General features: G+C 38.6%; 1 protein-coding gene across 1 annotated transcript; it reads left to right on the forward strand.

The window, feature by feature from the left end:
• Positions 1–23,050: 23,050 nt before the first annotated feature.
• LOC102949425 (thymosin beta-4-like) lies at positions 23,051–23,185 on the forward strand. Its single transcript, XM_042963882.1, has one exon. It carries the CDS (start codon positions 23,051–23,053, stop codon positions 23,183–23,185), a length of 135 nt encoding a protein of 44 aa, XP_042819816.1.
• Positions 23,186–23,226: the final 41 nt, after the last annotated feature.

Consider the following 23,226-nt stretch of genomic DNA (forward strand, 5'->3'; position numbering starts at 1 on the left):
AATGGGATATTTTGCTACATTTGCATCCATCTCTATTAAATTTCAGATTGTGAGTTTGGGCTTCTCCTTTTCCACTTTCATTCTATAATTCAATATATTAGCTATTTTCCTTCAGTTTATGTCATCTTCAAATCTGATAATATGCTTTCCAGCTCTCCATTTAAGTTGTTGGTAAAAATTATAACTAGCAGAGGGGCCTGATGATATGAAAACTTGACTGGCAGTAAAAAGTAATCTAAGGGTTGGCCCTTCTTCACACCTCTTGCTTAGCCAATCAGAAAGCTACATAACTACTCTATTTTCTAGCCCACATTTCTTCATTTTGTCAGAAGGATATAGTAAAGAAATTTAACAAACACTGTATAAAAATGGGTACTAAGACTACAGAATTCCCCCAAACCTCTGTGTCTAGAATATCTTTATGAAAATGAGGTTAACATGGTCTGATGTGTTCTTTGTGAATCCATGTTACCTCTAAAGCATTACAACTTGGCAAATTACTTAAAAATCATCTGTTTTAATGGTCTATTTTAGAAACGGGGCCTAAAGTTGTCATTAAGCTTATCACCTATAGTGTCTAATATTCACCTTTTGCCCTTCTTACAGGCTTGTAGGAACTATGGCTTTCTCACTCCGCATCCATCATCAGAACCCCAATAAAAGTTTCCAGCAGTGCTACCTCAAATACATATGCACGTGATATTCTTTCAATATCATGGGCAGTTGGTCTTCTGAACCTAGGATTTGAAACGTATTTTCACAGCTTCAGATTCTTTCATCCACTCGCCTCTGTTGTATCTTCACTTAGGTGTCTATGAAGCATTTCCAATTTAATATGTATCAAATGGAGCTTCTAATTGTTGCCTCAGTCTCAAACTTGCTCTTCCCACAGTCTTTCCCTTCTCCATAAATGGTCAGGCCACAAATCCTGGAATCATCCTTGATTCTTCTCCTTCTCTTACATTGTATAAACAATCCATTAGCAAATCCTATGGGCCTTGCCTTCCAAAATTTTCCAGAATCCAACCACTTCTCAATACCTCTACTGTTACATTCTAATCTAAGCCACCGTCATCTTTCTTCTGTACTATTGAATTAGTCTCCTAATTGGTATCTTACTTCCATCCTTATTCCACGTAGAAGATGCTATTGGTATGCTCAGCCATGCCCCCTGGAACCCCTTCTACCAATGTGGTTGGTGAGCCCTTTCCAATCCATTGTGAATGCATCCATGAGGACTGCCCTTCAGCAATAGAAGCCACTGTACCTGGATGTGCCTGGGATTTAGATTCTCCATCCCTTTCCTCAGAGTCTTTAGCCAGTAACCAAGGTGAGGGTAAAAAGCCCCTCTCCCTTGACTCAAGTGGGGAAAACTCTACAGTGAAATTATGTTCCAGAGCTTGCCATGGGATCAGGCTGAAGCTTCACATCACCTAAAACCATTTTCTTGCCACTGTCCTTCTTCATTTCTACCCTGCATCCTTCACTCCCTACCAGTTTCTTCATAAATCATATGCACATATTCATCTCAGGCTCTACTTCTAGAGAACTCAATGTAACACACGCCCCTTAGTGCAGCCACAGTGATCCTATTGAAATATTCACATCATTCCTTTGCTCAAAACTCTCCATTGGCTTCTCATCTCACTAAGAAAAAAAAAAAAAGAAAAGAAATCCAAAGTCTCTACCATAACCTAAAAGACTCTCCATGGTCTTCCCCAGCTATCTTTCTGACTTGCTTCCTTTCCCTCTCCCCACTCATTCACTCCACTCTCACTGGCCTCCTTGATATTGATAATGATTGATGTGCAGTCTCCTCTCTCAGGCTGTGTACCCAACTTTCCTCCACCAAGAAATCTCTCCCCTGAGGTATCCATGAGGTGTCTTCACTTCTTTCAAGTCTCAGTTCAAATGTCACCTATTATTGAGGTCTTCTCTAATTACCCTATTATAAAACAGCATACATGTCCCACTTCCTGTCACTCCCTTTCCAAGAGAATGTAAATTCCCTGAGAATGGGAGCATTGCTCTGTACACTCTTATATCCCCAGCACCCAAACAGTGTCTGGCTTATATTAGGCACTAAATAAATTTGTTGAATTATTTAAATAGACTATCTTTTGACTTCCTATACACAAACCACACAAACACACATACACATCCAAAAACTACCTCTGATTTCAAAGCCCTATTAGCACTATCTGTTCTATTTTTTTATAGCTTGGGAACCATTACCTGTGATGGCCACAACAGAATAAAAATAGAAGTTGAGTTGTTACGACTTACTGCTGTAATCTATTAATGTTCTTCCACTAGGAAAAAATGGATAATATGGGGAAGTCTAGAAAAAATAGAGCTTTGCAAACCAGAAAGCTTGAGAATTGTACTGTTAGCTCAAAAGGCTTATAGTCAAGTTGCTAGGCAGGTAACTCCAAAATATGAAGCATAGTTGCCATCATTAGTGAAAATTAAAGGAATGAAAATTAAAGGAATGAAATTTAAAGTTAAGAAAAACTTACATAACAGAGATCATTGATATTTAAAACCAAAGAAAGTCCTATAATTATTTAATCATATAAAGAGTGGATATATTTCTCTCAGTACTCATAGAAAGGTTTATGTGGTAGGTTCTTGGAATGGACAAAAACTAACACAAAAGAATTTTGGATTTGTAGCACATGAACCATGGAAATGACACTGAGGTGTTTAATCTAGAATTTTTAAATGTATAAAATCGATGCTGAGGCAAAAAGTACTGATGGTATGAGAGGCACAGGTTGATCTATGAGAAGGAATGCTTTGCTTAGTTCAAACCACAACTCTAAAATCTAGGAAAAGCTGTCCTTACCCACAGTTTAGAACACCTCCCTCCCTATTCCAAGTTCTTTGAATATTCCCTTATTCTTCCAAACAGATGAGTTCATCAAAAATGTTATAAAAGTCAGTGTATATATTAGATAAGTAACCTATAGGAAGTTTTCTAGTTTGTTTGCAGTTAGTGGGGGGAGAGGTTAGCTCTGGGCTTCTCCCTATACCAAGCCCTACAGAGCCTCTCCTACTTCTTCAGCTTCATAGTTAGATTCCTGACCGCTCTGGGACATGCCTGCTCTACCCTGAGGTCTTCCCACCCTCCCTTCCAGTGAGGTCCCCCAGAAGCTGCTCACGTCTCATGTCCCTCTGCCTACACCCATAGTCTCCCCATTTGAACATTTCTCCAGTGTGCTCCATGCTCTCTGTAGCCACATTTGACAGCTCTCCCTGCCTTCTTTCTCTCAGCCACCATATCCCTTGCTCTGTTTCTTTTTTTTTTTAATTGAAGTATAATTAATGTACAGTGTTATACTAGTTTCAGGAGTACAATGCCATGATTCAACAATTCTACATCACTCATCACAATAAGTGTTCTCTTAATCCCCATCACCTATTCCATCCATCCCCCCACCCACCTCCCCTCTGGTAACCACCAGTTTATTCTCTATAGTTAAGAGTCTGGTTTTTTGTCTTTTTTTTTTCTTTCTTCATTTGTTTTGTTTCTTAAATTCAAATATGAGTGAGATCATATGGTATTTGTCTTTCTCTGACTGACATTTCATTTAGCATTGTATCCTCTATGATGTTGCATCCATGATGCAGATCCATCCGTGATGTTGCAAATAGCAAGATTTCATTCTTCATTATAGCCGGGTAATATTCCATTGCGTATATATACTATATCTTTTTTATGTAATCATCAATCGATGGACACTTGGGTGGCTTCCATGTCTTGGCTATTGTAAATAACACTGCAATAAACATAGGGGTGCATGTATCTTTTCAAATTAGTGTTTTTTGTTTTCTTTGGGTAAATACCCAGTAGTGAAATTACTGGATCATCTGGTAATTCTATTTTTAATTGTTTGAGGAACCTCAATACTGTTTCTACAGTGGCCGCACGCACCAGCTTGCATTCCCACCCACAGTGCACAAGAGTTCTTTTTCTCCATATCCTTGGTGACTGTCCCTGCCTACCCTCTGCTCTCTCAGCTACCAGGTGCTTTGCTCTGGTTCTTTATTGATCCTACTGGGATAAACCTCTCTGTATGACAGGGTCTTCACTGTTCCCAAAGGGAATCATTATTTATTTCCCAAAGACACCTCTTTTACCCTTCGACCTTCGCCCAACAGCTCCCTCTACAACCTGTTACAGGGCTTTTCAAAGAGTAGTCCCAGATCCCCTGAGACAAAATCTTGGGTCTGGGCCAGAAATTCTCAGTGTGCCATGTGTCATTTCTAACAAGCTTCCTAGGAGATTTTGTTGCACATGTAAGTTAAAGAACCACTGCATTCATGTACCTCAAGGGAGTACCTCTGTAAATCTCCCTCCTCATCTCACAGAAGTCCCCACCCCTCCCCATGGGTAGCATCAAAGAGGGGAGATGGTCTATGGTCAGGGCCTCTTAGAGGCCACACCACTTCCAATTTCTGAGAATGACGATATCTTAGAAAATGAAAAAAATATCAAAACAGCATGACAAAAATTGACATATTTTAAATGTTTGCACTCAATAAACATATATAGTGCAATATAATTGTGCTATTCACAGGTTTACAAAATATAAAATTTATAGCACCCCACAGCTAATGCAATCTGGTCATAGAACACAACTTTCAAGTCATGCGTAACGGCTGTTTTGGGATATTTTTATGTGTTTTGTTATTAGATCAGTGTATGTCTGTGGCTATGCTAACCCCGTTTGGAAATAACATCAAAAGTCTAAATTTGAGGTTGTTCTTAAATGTGAGGTGTTGGCAATATGGCCCTCCTGATGCTCATTGTGTCGCCCTATCCCTTATCTCTTCAAAAGTGGCAAGAACCCCCTTCCTGGGACATAGTCCTAGATCTACTGTGTGGTGAAAGAAACAAAGGTCACTCAGCTGGAAGGGTGAGTACAGCCAACATGGAAGTAGAACAAGAATAGCTGGGAGGTTTGGGGACATTCACAAGGTGAGTCCTCCCCAAGTGTGCTCTTTTATTGGAGGCAAACCCAGCAGACATTACTGACCCAGCCTAGGGAGAGAAAACTGCCTCTGTGGAGCCAGATCAGCGTGCACTTGTCACTCTGTGGTTGGTGGCTGCTTGTTACCCCCATCCTCTTCCCCATCCCAATCCTATTCAGGTCTTGATTGAACCTCCCAGCCTGTTCTCTGCCTTGTTACAGAAAATTGAGACGGGATACCTGTCTGAGCCAGGGAGACCCTCCTGGGACTGTTGTAACAACTAGTGAGAGATCCTCAAAGAGGGGGTGGATGGCAGGGTCAGGGACTCCTCCTCACACTTCTCAGTGACACCCTGGACAGCTGGGATTTAGTTTCAGGGGGGAAGATGGTGGAGTTCATTCTAGTTACATAAGTTAAAATTTCCCTCCATGCTCACCTTGTTTCAATCAAGAAAATCTGAATCCTTACAATCAGCAACACTCACTAGAGAAAGGAAGTTCTAAGGGAAAGAGGTTTAAGTTCTTCTGGGTTTCATTCGCACTTTACCCTGAAACCCAGGATTGAAATTCACACTACTTGGCAGACACTTGGAGCTGGGGTTGTTGTCTTTCATCCCTTTTCTCCCCCGCGAAAAAATAAAAATCCTTTCCACACCTGAAGGCTTTCTGCTTTCCTGCCATCATACCAAAGTAAAGCGTCATCTCCCTGGCAACTTGTGCCTGGTGTGAGAAAAGAGTAAGCCCCTGGGCACATGTGTCCGGCACCTATCTGGGAGGAGAGGGGTCTCCACAAACGTACTCCTGTCTCTTCCCAAACAGACATTCTGGCATTATATTCAATCCCTAACTGTGTGGATTTATTTAGCTACAGTGTTATCTCCATTAAGCCACAAGTAAGAGACAATTCTCTGCTTTTATTTATAACCTGAAGGGATTATTTTTGAGTTAAGGCTTTAAGAATTCAGATCTATCAGGAAAGAACAGCTTGTGTAATGAACTTCCTGTTTTCATCATATTTGGACACTGAGCCTCCTTGTTGCCTGTTATTATTACCCAGTTAATATGAACTGCCTGGAGTTTATTTTTAGCTGCGTTGACTCTATTGTAAGGACTGCATAACTGCTTTCAAAATGGGAAAATGTAATTACGGGATCTAACACTAAGTTGGGGATATTCTTAGGTTCTTTCACAAGGCAGTGGCTTAAAAAATGAAAATAGACCATTTTAAATGGCTAAAGAAAACACAGTTATTTGATCCAAAATAGCCCATTGATCCTTTTACAAACTAAACACTTACTTCACAGAATAAAGTCTCATTTTTGTTTAAGTGACCTAAACATATGAATTTATTTCCAAGTTCAGAGCAGGGGGAGTCGAGTGAGGAGGAGAAATTGGTGGAGAATTGAGGCAGGAAAGGTTTAAGCATCATCTACTAAAAGAGCACAAGATTAAAACCATGCTGAAGGCACCTAAACTCCTACCATGGGGGTTAACAGATAAGGGTTGGCGGTGGGGGTGTGAATCTCAGCACATCTTGGATCATTCTATTGTGTGCACCAAGTGTCTCATTCAGGGGCTTCACGGGCAGGGAGAAGCCTGCACTCAGAGGGCTGTGTAGGCTTGCCTTTCACATTTGGGGGCCTTGAATTAGTCACTTGCACAGTCCACTGCCTCAACACCCACCTCTTCTAAGACTCCAGGTACTCACCACTGCATTATCCCTTCATTCAACAAAAATGTACAATAGTTCCCCCTTATTGGGGATATTGGTTCAGAGAACCCCAGTGGATGCTTGAGACCCAGAGTATGGAAATATATATATTTAGTTATATATAGTTACTTATTTATATTTATTTATATACATATACACATATACCTGTGGTAAAGCTTAATTTAGAAATCAGGCACATTAAGAGATCAACAATAAGAGTAAAATAGAACACTTATAACAATATACTGTAATAAAAGTTATACGAATGTGGGCTCCCCCTCAAAATATCTTATTGCATGGTACTCACCCTTCTGTTGAGTGTGTGAGATGATAAAATGCCCTCGTGATGAGATGAGGTGAACAACCAGGCGTTGTGTCCTAGCGTGGGGCTAACTCATGCTACGTCAGAAGGAGATGCGCCTGCTTCCTTACCTCCATCACCATTGACCACAGGAGGGTAACTGAATTTGCAGACAGTGACCCCGATAGCAGGGCACACTGTATTGCTCACTCAGATTGTGCTGGGTTCCTGGAATGAAATGGCAAACAAGACATGGTCTTAGATCTAAGTGTGACGAATGGACGGGTAGACAGAAGTCTAGGGGATTCTAGAAGCACTGGTGTACACCTAACCCAGCCTGGATGAGAGGGGGAAGGCTTCCTGGAAGAGCTGATGTCTTGAGCTGAGTCCTGAGGTACAAGCTGAGCTTATTCTGAAGAATGGCACTGTAAGCAGAGGAGGAGGCTGGGCAGAGAATCCAGATGTGAAAGGAACTGTGGCAAGGTCAGGTAGCCTGACTGAAGGGGAGAGTGTAAAGGAAGATAAACAGAATGAAGCCTGCTGTGTTGTGTGGGGGCAGGTTGTAAGCCATAGGAAAGCCTTTTAGGTTTATCCTGGGAGTAATGGGGGCAAGTTACTATAAGGTTCCAAGGGAGAAAATATATAATAAATACCACTGTGGTCCCTTTGATGTATGAATAGACAAACAAGATGTGGTATATACATACAATGGAATGTTATCCAGCCTTAAAAAGGACAGAAAGGCTGACGCATGCTACAACGTGGATGAACATTGAGGACATTATGTTAAGTGAAGTAAGCCAGTCACACAAGGACAAATAATGTATGACTCCATTTATATGAGGTCTCTAGTGCAGTCTGTGACTTTCGTAGTCACAGAAAGTAGAATGGTGGCTACCAGGGGCACCTGGGTGGTTCAGCTGGTTAAGCATCCGACGCTTGATTTCGGCTCAGATCATGATCTCATGGTTGGTGAGATGGAGCCCCATGTTGGGTTCTGCTCTGACAGCGCAGAGTCTGCTTGGGATTCTCCCTCTCCCTCTCTCTCCACCCCTCCCCTGCTTGCCCTCTATCTCTCTCTCAAAATAAATAAATAAACATTTTTTAAAAATTAAAAGAAAGAATGGTGGCTGGCAGGGGCTGGGGCAAAGGATCATGGGGAGCTAGTGTTTAATGGGTACAGACTTTCCATTTTGCAAGAAGAAAAGACTTCTGGAGATGGTCGCATAGCACTGTGAATGTGCATAATGCCACTGAACCATACAAGTTAAAATGGCTACAATGGCAAATTTTATGGCATGTGCATTTTACCACAGTTTTTTAAATTTTTAATCAAAAAAAGAAATATCACTGTGGTGGCTGGGTTTATATGTATGTGTATACATATGTAAATGTGTATATAAATATATATATATATATACCATATTATAGGTATATGTACACACACACTGAAGTGGCCAGATTAATATATTATTATGTATGATATATAATATATATGTTTATTTGTATATACATATCCAGCTACTGCAATGATAATTGGTCATACACACACACACACACACACACACGCACACACAGATGTATATCTATACATAGGTAGATGGGTGTATGTGAGTACATCTATGTATCTCTGTGTGTGCTTGTATGTGTGTGTGTATACAGAGAGAGAGAGAACAGAAAAGTAGAGGTGAGGACACCAGTTAGGAAGCTGTTGCAATAGTCCAGTAAGGTATAAACAGGCCTGAATTTTAGGCTGTGTGAATAAAGAGAAGAGAACAAAATCAAGGTTCATTTGGACAGTAGAATAGGAAGACCTAGTACTGACTGGAAGTGAGCACTGAGGGAAAATTCATTTGCTACTCCTTTTCAAGGAACCCCTCCAGCATGAAAAGAGACACAGCTACTCTAGTATTTCTTTCCCTCATGCTAAACCTCCCCATTTCCTTCAAGTGCTGCTAGTGCAATATGGTTTCCTGCCCTTGCCATCTCAGTCATCCTTTCTGAAATATATATGTGTGTGTATATGTATATATATATATATATATATATATATATATATATATATATATATGTATATATGTGTGTGTGTGTATATAACTTACTAGTGTCCCTCTTAAAACATAGTACAAGTATATTAATATTTAATAATACCATAATATACTATTTATATATAATACTAAATGTAGTATTAATTTTGAGTTGAAATTTATATTTTCAAACTATCAGCACTTGGACATCTCAAATTGGATCTGTCCAAAACGAAAGTCCTGACCTTCCTTCCACAGTCTTCTTCATCCAAGACATGGCAATTCCATCCTTTGCACTCCTTGATGCACTTATTCAGACCAAAAACTCACCTTTTTTCACAACTCCTATCCTAACAGTCACCAATCCTGGTGGCTCTACCTTCAAAATATGTCCAGCTTTTCCCCACTTTCACCAGTACAGCCCAAGTCCAACTGGCCATCATCTCCTAGCTAGGTTTCCTGCTTCCACTTTTCCCACATCTCACTACTGTCTATTTTCCACAAAGCAATCAAGTGATGCTTTTAAAACATGTCAGATCACCTTACTCCTCTGCTCAAAACCCTCCAGTTGTTCCCTGTCTCATTTTTTAAACCCCTTAAAATGGTCTACATGATCTGGCTCTCTACTCCCTCTATGGCCTCTCAACCACTCTCTTTCCATGCTCCATTCCTGCCACATCAAACATGCCAAGCACAGACCTACTTTGGGATTTTTGCACAAACTGTTCCTCTGCATGGAAACTTTTCCCAGAGGGACTCACATAACTCTCCCCTTCCAATCTCTGCTCAGATGCCACCTGGTCACACTATTTGAAATAGCAACTCCACACTCACACCCTGTGCACTCTATCTCTCTGTTACCCACTTGACTTTTCCCATAGCACTTATCACCAACTGTCACACCATGTATTTTTTTGTTTATTATTGACTATCTTCCCCCTGTCCCTACTAGAATGCAAATTCTGTAAAGACAGGGAGCTCTGTCTGTTCTGTTTACTGATGTATCCTTGGCACCTAAAATGGTCTTTGGAATACAGTAGACTCATATATGGAGAATGAATGAGTGAATGAATGAGTATGTTCCCAGCTAGACGCCCTGGGGTCAGGCCTACAAAAACATCTCTACTCAATTGCCTGCACTTGTCCTAATAAACCACCATAGTTCTACCCACCATCTTTTACTAATTTCTTCTTAGGGCTTGGGCAAAAGGTATTGACTTAATTCAACTATGAACCTTATGTCATAATTTCCTTAAATAGTAGAGCTGTACATGCTACAATAAAATGGATCTCTTCAAGGCTTAACAAAATCTATGAAGAATATTTTCATCTAATTCTGAATTTTAATGAATAGTTATAACGATGAGTAATTAATTTTGATATTCATAGAAAATGAAATGCATTTCTTCCTCTATGAAAATCTAGTACTTTAGGAACAACAGATTCTTGGAGAAAAAAAATCTTAATGAAATCATTAAAGTTGGAAGGATTATACCAACCTAAGCCATAACAGGCACAGCAACTGAATGGACACGAAATGGCATCCTCTCTGTTGTGCCCAACTCTGCTACCCAAGCTCATCAATTCCTCTGATCTGTATGAAATTGCCAGTGGAGAAGTACTTGGGGTAAAGTATGAGTTTCCTGGTAACTAAAGCACAAAGAGAAATGCCTACTCTCTAACCTATGTTATAAGCAAAGAAAAGTTATGTCCTAAATTCAAAAGGAATTTATCACATATTTTTTTTAATAATAGCTTGTAGGTGACATAAGGCACTACACCCTCAGCAATGATATTTGCAAAAAAAATGCATAAGCATTGTTCCAATGGACAATTCATATATTGATTCTCACAAAGGCTCAAACCAGACCACTAAATTTTTAACACGGTGGGAGTTTTTCTATCAGGAATTTATATCAGGCCAGATACGTTGCTTCCCAATACCACAACGAATCACAAGAACAGAGATTAGAGTTCCTGGAAGAAAAATGGAGAGACAACCCATTTTAAATCATCTCTCTCCAATATCATGTGTCTTAGGTGAGCCTTTGGCAAGTGTACAGTTACAAGTCACTTCAGGATTGAATTCACTGACAAGTGTCTGAAGTGCCAATAGTCTATGCTGTTGATTATCCATAAGCTTTAAACACCAGATGTGCAGGAAGTGAAGCTGACATTCTGTTGTTAAATTTTTAAGAACCTAACTTGTATTCTTGCCATTCCATTTCTGCACAAAGATAAGCTGCAGGGGTTCCTGCAGGTGACACCAGTATTTCCCGCAAAACGGAGTTTGAATCCACTCACACACTTAGACGCACTCTTTTGAGGATCCCAAGTTTTTCACTATATTGCAGAAGGCGATTTCATCCAAGGTTTTTCCTAGGACAGGTGTAACCAATCAATCATTTCAACTATTTTTAACAATAAAATAAAAACAACAAAATGAAACACTCTCCTTGTGGACCCAGTTGAACCAATATCTGGAATGCCTGTCACAAGGAGTTGTTAGCGAAGGAAGGAAGGAAGGAAGGAAGGAAGGAAGGAAGGCAGGAGGGAGGGTGGAGGCAGGTTGGGAGGGAGGGAGAAAGAAAGGGAAGGAAGAAAGGAGGAGGAAATGCTCCTATGGACCAGGGGAGTTGACTTCTGGATTAAGGTTATCTGACATTGTATATCTGATGTTGAGGAGCCTCTGCCAAAAGCAGCAATTTTAGCTCTGATAGAGTCGATGCTAAGCTGCTCTTTCTAACAATAATTAGTCAGCAGGTTCAGCTGCTTCTTTTATAGTATTGTTTATTACAAAACATTACAAAAACATTGACAAAACTCAAAAGAAAGAAAAATCCACCCAAAATCCTGCCATCCTACAAACCAAACTGTTTACATTTTTCTCATGCTCCCTTTTAGTCCCTGTCCATATGCAGACAGAATTTTTGCAGTTGTAAGCATAGCACAGATACAATTTTGTAGTCAGGTTTGTCTCAATTAGAGTTTTAAAGCATTTTTCTAGTTCACTCTGTCATCCTTGGTTTCACTACCGGGAACACTTCACCCCCGCCATCCTTACTGACCTCTCATGGGATCCTAAATGGTGAGGAAGGCTTAGAAAGAATAATAATCAATAGAATTAGGGGAAAGGGCTATTTTTAAATTCCTTGTTTAAGGATGGGGGGTTTAGAATTAAACGTGTGTAGAAAGTATTTCTCTCAACCTTTGTTTGCTCCCATGGCTGGAAACCTTCATGAAAACAGCTACATTTCCCACCATCAAGCATGTTTTTGTTATCTTAAGAAAGAGCCCTTGCAGGTATTTCCTCTTTACCTAGTTTGTTTTGAAGGCCTGCTTAGTATTTAGGACATAGGCATATACAGACATCTTTTCCTCCATCTGCTATAATGATTTACGTAACTTGGAAGTTAAGTGTGGATACTAGATACAGAATCCATATAAACATGAAGTGAAATAGTCAGCTGTCAAAATGCTGAGTACCTGGATGCATCTTTTTACATTTTAATTTGCAGCTCTGTAGTCACTGGCTTCCACACCAAATGGCACGTCAGACTCATGTTGGCAGGAGCTGGTAAAAAATAGAGATCCTGGGATTCACCCTTGACCTTGTGAAGCAGAATCTCTGGGGTTTGGCTATGGACTGATGTTTGGTAACATCATATATCATAAATTGTCAGAGGTCTCTCTTTCTTAATAATAGCTCTGATTATTATGGGTTCTGGATTTTTATGGGGATGAAAGGGAAAACAGCTGTAAGGATTTGGAGAAGGCATGGTAATATGGAAGAAGAATGTGGCCTATAGAAGCTTTGTTGAAATTTTTCTCTTTGAGCTAGATAGGCCTAAAATGTGAATTACCTGCTCCAGCAATTCTAGCAAGAATCCCAAAGTCAATAGTTTCCCATCTTGGTAAGCCAATCTATCCTAAATTTTCTATACACAATCCTGGAACCCCAAGGGCCATGGTCACAAAGGGGAGGATATCTGTTGGTGACAAGGTTGGGGAAGCATGTATCAAATCTCTCTTGGTTTTTTTTTTTTTTAATTAGAATACTTTGGATGGAACTACAGTGTATTATGCTAAGTGAAATAAGTCAGTCAGAGAAAGACAAATATCTGATTTCACTCATATGTGGAATTTAAGAAACAAAACAGATGAATATAAGAGAATGGAAGGGAAAATAAGATACAGAGAGGGAGGCAAACCATAAGAGACTCTTAAATACAGAGAACAAACTAAGGGTTGCTGGAGGGGAGGTGGGTGGGCAGATGGGCTAAATGGGTGATGGGCATTAGGAGGGCACTTGTTGGAACGGGTGTCATATGGAAGCGATGAATCATGGGGTTCTACTTCTAAAACCAGTAGTTCACTGTATGTTAACTAACTTGAATTTAAACAAATAAATTTAAAATAAAGTACAAAATAAAACTGCATTTACACAGTAAGAAAAAAAAAGAATACTTTGACTCCAGAAATCTTTCATTTTTAATTCAATTTTAAATTAATTTTTAGAAGCATGGATTCATGTATTAACTAGTTAATTTTTTTTTAACTGAAGAGTGGGTTATACCCATATGTGGCCTTTTCAAAAAAAAAAAAAATGATCTCACCCGTGGCCCAATTAGTGTCCTGGAATCTGACCAATCAGACTGCTAGTCCCTCCTTTTCAGAGTAAACAAAGAAGTTAGAGGGCAGAAAGATAGAATTTTTTCCTCTCTCCCTACATTAGACAAAGAAGGAGGAAAGCTTTCCAGGAACAAATAACAGAAAAAGCAAGGAAGAGAGGTACTACAGACCCTAATGTGTGCAAAGAGTTTGTGATTCACCACCCAAGTCCTAGCTACAGTGAAGTCATATGAATGAAGTTATTTTTGATCACCATACCTAGAAGTGAGTACCATTGGCATCTAGTGGGTAGAGGCCAGGGATGCTGCTAAACATCTTAAAATGGCACAGGATAGCCCCAACACAACAAAGAATTATCTGGCCCAAATGTCAATAGTGCAGAGGCTGAGATACCTGCTGCAGTGTGAAGAGTGAGGTGGTGAACAATAGGTAGGAAATAAACCTGAGAGGCTCATAAAAACCAGATCATGGGACACCTTGAATTTTATGCCAGGGAACTTTATTTTTTTCCATTTTACTTTTATTTTATTTTATTTTATTTTATTTTATTTTATTTTATTTTATTTTATTTATTTTTACTGTGAATGATGGAGAACCACTGAAAGAAAATTACATGATTGAATTTGGATTTTAAATATATCACTCTGAAGGCATTCTGAAGGGTAAATTGGAGGAGGCCATAACTGGAGAAAAAGAAAGTCCTTAGGATGCTGTTATAAAGGCCCAGAGAGAAATGTAAGGGCCTAGGATAGCACAGTGCCAAAAGGCACCAAAGAAGAGAGGGTCAGCACACATGTAGGATGTGAAAGTTCAGCAGGTATTGGGAACTGAATGGGTATGAGGTGGGCAGGAAGGATTCCAGGATAACTCCCATATTTTCTTTTAGATGATTGGATGGACAATGGTTAGAAGGGAACATTTATGGAAGAAAAAAATAATGTATCCAGATAAAAGTTTCACAAAGTTATTCTTTGGAGGAGATAAAATAGGCAATAGAATCTATTCACTCAACAAATATTTTCATAACCATTATCTGTAGAAAATAATTGCTAACTAAAGCTGGTTAGCTCCTTATGCAAGCAAGCTATTAGACTGAGCCTTAAGTCTTTCAACTTAAGAAGAAATTTGATGTTATTTTGAGGAAGTCTCTAAGAGCCTTAATGGTTCTCTAATTTCAGGAGATGGAAAGTTTCCCTTTTTGAACCTAGAGTCAACTACACTTAGGGTTTATCTTGAGGGAACCATACCTGTGGAGTTAATTAAGGTAAATAGGTTGGCAAGGACTTCAGCCAACTACTCTAGCAAGACCAAAATAATTCTGTCAGCAAAGATTTTCTTCTGGAGCTCGTTTCAACCTTGAAAGACTGGACTTTTTTTTAGAGTTGATGAAAATAATGGATTCTGGCTTTGGAGAATACTGGAGACAACAAAATGCAGAGATGCAGAGTCAAAATTGAGATGATTTGTTTAGTAATCAATCCATGCACGTGATTCTGAATTTCCTCATACTGAAATGACACCAAAGAAGATAAAATCCTCAAATCTGCATGGTTGGTGTCCCTGCAGTCAAGCACAAAATATTCCAGAATATTTTATGTAATTTAATTTTTGGAAAGGATAAGCTGTTTTTAGAAGAACTGTAATTTAATGAGTCTTTGGATGACTTGATCTCTTGTTATATTTGAGATAATATCTTGACAATATGGCCTGGAATTTTTTTTCCTTTATGATCTCTTTTATGAAGCAAGAGATAAAAGAACTTGCTCTTGAATAGTCCGGCAACATAAGTACTAAAACCACAGTTTGTTAATATTACAAATAGTTATTTTTGAAGACTTCCAGAATAAAATATGTGCTATAAATTCTGTGTTACCATAAATTTACTTGTTCACTTCAGTTTAACATTATCCCTAAAATCTCACTGATTGAGTTATGTGTAGGGACAGATACAAGGATGATTTTGAAAGTTCAGATTAAGTTTAAGGGAAAAATATTTACTTTAAACCAGTCTAAAATTTCCAACTCAAGGTTGTAGATAAGCTCTGAAGACCTAACTCTTCAATCATCAATAATGCTGCCTCTGGTTGGAAATGTAAGTAAAAGCCCACAGATTTATCCCACAGCCTGCCATTTACCATTATTGGACTATGATTATAAATGAGTTTGACCAGATATTTTCCTATTTGATTCAGACAGTTATTCCTGGAGAAGTGCCTTAAAAGGAAGAATCTGACAATTGCTGTTTTCTGATAGATGTAGCTCTGGTGGAACTGCTGCCAATCCTGGCATTCAAGTCCTCTGAAATTATGTCAGCTAATGAATACTTAGAAAACATAAAGTTCAGAAGGCTGACAAATTACCGTACAATTTGAAGTATCAGTATGTACATTGTAGGAAAAACGTATGTGTTAAAACCTAAATCAGCCTTACCAGGAGCTGGATTAGTCCATAAATTCCATACCCTATACACTTAATTTTTACTCAGTAAGTGACTTCTATGTGTTGGCCACGGTGTGAAGTTTTCACAACAACATATCTCCATTCATCTATGCAACAATCCTTTGAAGAAGTTTTAGTAGTCTCCCATTTAGAGATGAAGAAGAAAAGCTAAAGTTCAAAATTATCTTTCTAATAATTGTTGGAGCTGGGATTTAATCCAGGTCTTTTGACAATAAATGTACCTTTTTGGCATTACACCATTCTGTGCCCTCCAATTTCAGGAAATCAAGCTCGGTGTATGAACCTGAGTTCATCATTTTTCTTCTCAATTTAGCTCCTTCTGTTGAAAACTCACCATCCCTCTTGTCTTCTGTCCCCATGACCAATCAACTGTCAATTCCTATCAATCCTACCTTCAAAGTCTTTGCTATTCAGTGTGCTCTGCGGGCCAGAATCATTGGTACCGTTTGGGATCTTGTTACAAATGCAACATCGCAGGTCCCTATGAACCAGAACCTACTGAACCAGAACCTGCATTTTTGTAAGATTCCCAAGTGATTCATGCACACATTGAAGTTTGGAAAGTATGTCTCTAGGCTAAGTGGCCCCTCTCCATTCCTGTTATCACCATTATTCATCAGGTTCTCAGTGTCTCCGATCCAGAGTGTTTAATAATCCCCTAACTAGACTTCCTCACTTTCAGTCTCTCCCTAATCCTTCACCACCAAATTCCTATTCATAAACCAACACATTGACTTTTCTAAAGAAAAGATTGAGTCAGTCACTCTCCCCCACCCCCGACTCAAAAACGTCCACTTGTTCCTCAGAGCCCATGAAAAATAATAACAAAAGTTAACAATGGCATTCTTAGTCCAAATATTTTATAAGTCCTTTACATAAAATAACTCCTTCACTCCTTACATCAACTACGAAATTGGTATTATTATTACCCCCATGTTAGAGATGAGAAAATGGAGACTGAGGAAAGTTAAATAACTTGCCCAAGGTAATGCGGCTAGTAAATAGTGGCAGCAGGGTTAAGTCTCCCCCAAACTTCTTAACTGGTCTTGAATATCCTCCACAGTTACATTTAAAAGGAAGGGAGGGTTTTTGTCCAAGCATCCACTCTTTGTCAGGAACTTTGGTAGAAGTGTCCACTTGATTGTATCTCACAACAACCGCACAGCAAGGTTTTGATGTTACTATTCCAATTTTTACAGATGAAACTAAGAATTAAAGAAAATTGAACCAAATTTCAGTTAACTCCAAGTCAATATAATTTCTATCTATAGCTCTACTATTCCTTCCACCTAGAAAGTGTTCGCTACATCTCTGAGTGCCCAGATTTTACTGTCTTTTAAGACCAGTACAAATCTTACATACAAATCTTTCCCTTTCCTTCCAGTATGGAAGTATTCTTACCCTCCTCTGAAAACTTAAAATCTCTTTCCCTCCTTTTTCCTTTGGTACTACTTTGTATTTTTTAATGGTTATCTCTGTGTATGTATAATGATGTATATGCATGAACATTTTCAGAATACTGGGTTCTACTTTCTTTCAGTAACTGTGATTATTGTTCCTGAAGTTTTAGAAGATTAATCTAAGGAAGAAAATTAAATTAGAGCTATAATATTAATAAAATTTAACATAAATTCATGCACAGAAAAAATACAACAGTGATAATTCAGGGTTGAAACAAGAATTATCACCCTGATAAGACAGAATTTGAGAAACAGACAAAAATTAACATTTACTATTTTCTTAATTTAAATTTTTTAAATGTTTATTCACTTTTTTGAGAGAGAGACAGAGACAGAGACAGAGAGCAAGCAGCAGAGGGGCAGAGAGAGAGGGAGACACAGAATCCAAAGCAGGTTCCAGGCTCTAAGCTGTCAGCACAGAGCCCAACAAGGGGCTCAAACCCACAAAGAGTGAGATCATGACCTGAGCTGAAGTCAGAAGCTTAACAGACTGAGCCACCCAAGCACCCCTATATTTAATTTTTTCCCATAAAATCAAGCAAATCCCTGTTGTGAGTTGATTTTCATGCAAGATGTTTTCTTAATTTTCCACCAACTCATCAGTTATTTTCTGTCACTTTGCTTACATCTTTCATTCTATTTTATTTTTCCTGACAGCTGTTATCCGTTATAAACAATCCTTTCAGGTAGCTCCACTCTGATAATAATTCCAAAATTACCCCAATATGATTCCAACCTTTTCTTACTACCTGACATATTCATTCCCACAAATAGCCCACTTTAAAAGGGATATGAAGGGAAAAGGAGAGAAGACTTGGCTTAAATATTCTTTTAAAAACTTCTATTGTGGTAGTTCCTGCAGCCCTAAAATTCCATTAGCAAGTAAGTTTAAAACTTTACCAGCCCATGTTAATTACACTAGAATTAAAAAAAAAAGTTTATCAGCTGAATATTTTTCCAAGATATATGTCACATAATTTATTGTCAACCAAACAATAAAATATATACATTTTCTATTCATACTTATTTATAATTATTACTGATACCCAATAAAGATATTTATAGTCCAGAGATAATTTCAATTTTATAACTCAATAAGTATTATCATACAGGCAGCAACCAAGAAAACTTTCATTTCCTCTTTCACTGATGCTGACTCCCACATCTAAATAAAGGTCAGTCTTAATTACTTGGTAATTCCTTTTTTTTTTAGTGTACTTTAAAAAGCAGAGCTCTGAAGTGTATTTCCAAAGGTGTTCTAAGATTCACTTTAAGAGAGGGATATAGTATGCAGCTTTGACTTGAATCTTTTCTAGAAAGAACATCTCACACTGGTTTCCATGGAATGCCCTGTAGGACAAAGTGTAAAGTATTTATCTTAAGCCAAAAGAATTCCCAAAAGCCAAAAACAAACTTCAGACATATTATATTTTTTTCTATTCTGTTTAAAAGAGAATTGGAACTAAGTGGAAGTATCACATACAGTGCCATAAATTCCAAAGAGCCTTGGAGTTTATATCACTTAATGGCACTAGAATATACTTTCCATGAGAGGAAACATCTTGACTTTTTTGTTCATTGCAGATTGTCCAGCATCTAACATACTGCCTACAGTTTAACATTTGCTTAATACTTGTTGAGTAAATGAACAAACTCTTTTCATTTCACAGATGAAGAAATTGGGAGCCAAGTAGTCAAATGACCCAACCAAAGTCACACAATAACTTTGAAGCTGTCCTGGCACTAGAACTTCAGTCTACACCCCTCATTTGGGATCATTTCCACTGGTTGAAACATAAGCAAATTCAGGAGTTGGGTAGGGAGAGAAATGAATGAAAAGTGAAATTAAATAGAAGCCTAGAGACTTTTTTCAAACACCTCATCAGAAGCCAAAAATAAAATTGTAATTAGCATTGGGAAGGGAGTACTAAAAAACATGTTTTTTAATTAAAAACTCTTCCAAGAGCAAACAAACAAACAAAAACTCCACCTGTCTGACTGATGGCCAAAACAGCAATTACAGGGGTTTAAAAGAAAATCAGGTTTTAATAATAGAAAAGTAGCCCACAAAAGGAAAGGAAACCCACAAACAGAGCAGGTTAACCATAAAACTGAAAACTAGACCAAATATAATTTGAGAAATGCTTTGAAAAGGACTCCAAAGGCAACAAAACACTTTTTACAACACACTAAAAAAAAAAAGTGGGCTGAAGAATCTGAATGACAATTTAATGATCAAGGTCTAAAAAAGGTACACTCATCAAAAGATCAGATAGCAAATTGGGTAGACGAATCACTTTTCTTGGTCCTCATGGGGAAAAAATGCTAGAAGGGAGGTTCATGCATCATAAATATCTTTTGAAACAGAAAACTCAGGGCTATCATATCAAATAGTGGCAAATGTCAATGAGTAAGCAGGAAAAAGGCAAAGAGGTCAATGTATGTAAAGTACATACTTATGCAACTGAAGAGAAAAACTATTCTCGAGTCTGTATCAGGACACCACACCAACCTAGAAAAAGGACAGAGAAGTTCCCTGAAGGATACTGCCTCGATGTGATGTTGCAGCCAAAAATTCTACTAAAATACTGCTAAAGAGCATCAAGTAGAAGAAAACTTTCCTGTTTCTATTTAAAACTGTGGTTTATCCATGCTGGAAGAAAACATACATTTCTTACTACTGGTTTTAAGAATAATATAATAGAATTGAACTAGAAAACGAAAGGAAAAAAATAGGGACTCATGGTCAAGGAGACTATGCAAACTACTATAGACTATCAAGGCAAAGTTTCTGCTCTTGAGAGTTGTACTTAACCTAGGAATTCTGCAATCTCTCTGAACAGTCTGTTCCAGTATGTGGATGTGGGCACCACTTTACTAAGCACTTAATCATGTACCAAGCATTGTGCTAATCACTTTATATCCATTATCTCATTTAAACTTCACAATAACATGAACATATAAGTATTATTTTCCCCACTTTACAGATAACTAGATTGAGGTTTAGAGAGGTTAATAATTTGTCTTTTTGACACTACAGATAAGAGTTGGGATGTGAACCTTGGCTGATCAGACCTCTATATCAAGGTTTTATCCAACCTGCCCTCAGCAGTTTTCCAAAGCAGTGCCAGTTTTCCCACAGCAGACCTACACAAACTTTGATAACATCATGCAGCCCACCGCCATGCTCTCCTAGAGATCACCCCACTCAAGCTGCCCTTGGCTGAAGTCCATCCAGAGTGGCGCCACAAGCATGGCAGTGTGCAAGCAGCAACATGGGCCAATACCACTCCAGTTATTCCTGCCCCAGGAAGAGGGGAAGATAACTACTCATACCAGTTTGACCGAAGCCCTAGCAGTGGGCTGGGGGCAGACATCTAGTCTGACTACAGGCCCCACCCACCAATGAAAGTCTCCCAAGGAACAACACAGTGAGAACATCCTGCAGTTTAGTGCAACCACAGTTCTGGAAAACACCTGATCTAACTCAGCTCAAGCCCAAGGTGGCCCCAGATTGGGCCATTAACAACACTGGGACCAAACACTACCCATAACAGGCAAAGGGAGCCATTGCAGATGACTGGACTGAAGGCAAATGCAGTTCAGCCACAACAGTAGAGTGTGTATAAGACACATAGAAGACATCCCTGAAGTGCTAGGCTCTGGGGAACAGAGGACACTGCACTATGGGGCACCACAGAACTTCTTCTTCATAAGGCCACTACTTGAAAAAGCAGGAGATGTAGCTGACTTTCCTAACACATAAAATAGACACAGACAGTTAGACAAAATGAAGAGACAGAGGAATATGTTCCAAATGAAAGAACAGGACAAAAATCACAGCAAGAAAGCTAAAGGAAACAGAGATAAGTAATATGCCTGAGAGAGAATTTAAAGTAATGGTCATAAAGATACTCACTGGACTTGAGAAGAGTGGAGGACCTCAATGAGACCCTTAACAAAGAGAAAGAAAATGTAAAAAAGAACCAATCAGAAATGAAGAACAGAAGCTGAAATTAAAAATACACTAAAGGGAATAAATAGTAGACTACAGGAAGCAGAAAAATGAATCATCAACCTGGAGAATAGAGTAATGGAAAGCAATCAAGCTGAATAGGAGAAAGAAAAAAACTTAATTAAAAGAGAGAGAGAGAGAGAGAGAGAGAGAGAGAGAGAGAATAGATTAAGGGAATTCAGCAACACCATCAAATGTAACAACATTCACATTATAGGAATCCCAGAAGAAGAAGAGAGAGAAAGGGGAGGGGCAGAAAATGTATTTGAAGAAATAATAGCTGAAAACTTCCCAGATCTGGGGGAGAAAACAGAAATCCAGATCCAGGAAGCACAGAGAGCCACCAACAAAATCAATCCAAGGAAGCCCACACCAAGACACACAGTCATTAAAATGGCAAAAATTAGTGAAGAAGAGAGAATTTTAAAAGCAGCAAGAGAAAAGAAACAGTTACAGATACATGAAACCACATAAGGCTGTCAGATGATTTTCCAGCAGAAACTTTGCAGGCCGGAAGGGAGTGGCATGATATATTCAAAGTGCTGAAAGAAAACCTGCAATGAATAATGCTTCATCCAACAAGGCTATCGTTCAGAATAGAAAGAGAGATAAAGATTTTCTCAGACAGGTGCTCCTGGGTAGCTCAGTTGGTTAAGCATCAAACTCTTGATCTCAGCTCAGGCTTTGATCTTATGGTTGTGAGTTCAAACCCCATGTTGGGTTCAACCCTGGGTATGAATCCTACTTAAAAAAAAATTAAAGAATTTCTCAGGCAAACAAAAATTAAAGGAATCTATCACTATTAAACCAGCCTTACAAAAAATATTAAAAGGAATTCTTTCAGTGAAAAGGAAAGATCACAAGCAGGAGCAAGAAAAGTAGAAACCACAAAAGCAGCAAAATTAAATATATCTATTAGGTATATCTATATCCCTTGACCCAGTCAAGGGATTCATAAAATGAAAGCATGTAAAGTATGGCACTATATACATAAAACATGGGGAGGTAGAAGTAAAAATGTAGTGCTTTTAGAATGGACTCACAGGCTATTATATGCACAAGATGTTTCATATAAACCTAAAGGTAACCACAACTCAAAAAACTGATAATAGATATGCAAATTTTTTTTAAAAAAAGGAATCCAAGTATATCACTAAAGAAAGCCAGCAAACCATGAGGGAAGAAAGCAAGAGAAGAAAGGAATAGAAAAGAACTACGAAAACAACCATTAAAAAGTAACTAAATGGCAATAAGTACATACCTGTCAATGATTACTTTGAATATAAATGTACTAAATCCTCCATTCAAGAGACATGGGGTGATGGAATTGATAAAAAAAGAAAGACCCACCCATATGCTGCCTACGAGAGATGCAGACACATGCAGATTGGTACTCATGCAGCAGCCACTGTGCAGACAGGACTTCGCTCACTCCCACACCTCATTCCTTTCTCCCATGAAAGGGTCCATGTTTGACAAACCCATTATGGCTGAGATTGAGAAATTCAATAAGTTGAAACTGAAGAAGACAGAAATGCAAAAGAAAAATCCACTGACTTCAAAAGAAACAACTGAACAGGAAAAGCAAGCAGGCAAATCATAATGAGGCATGCACAGTCAATATGCACTGTACATTCCACAAGC

Source organism: Panthera tigris, chromosome D4, assembly GCF_018350195.1.
Source record: "Panthera tigris isolate Pti1 chromosome D4, P.tigris_Pti1_mat1.1, whole genome shotgun sequence".
Lineage (NCBI taxonomy): Eukaryota > Metazoa > Chordata > Mammalia > Carnivora > Felidae > Panthera > Panthera tigris.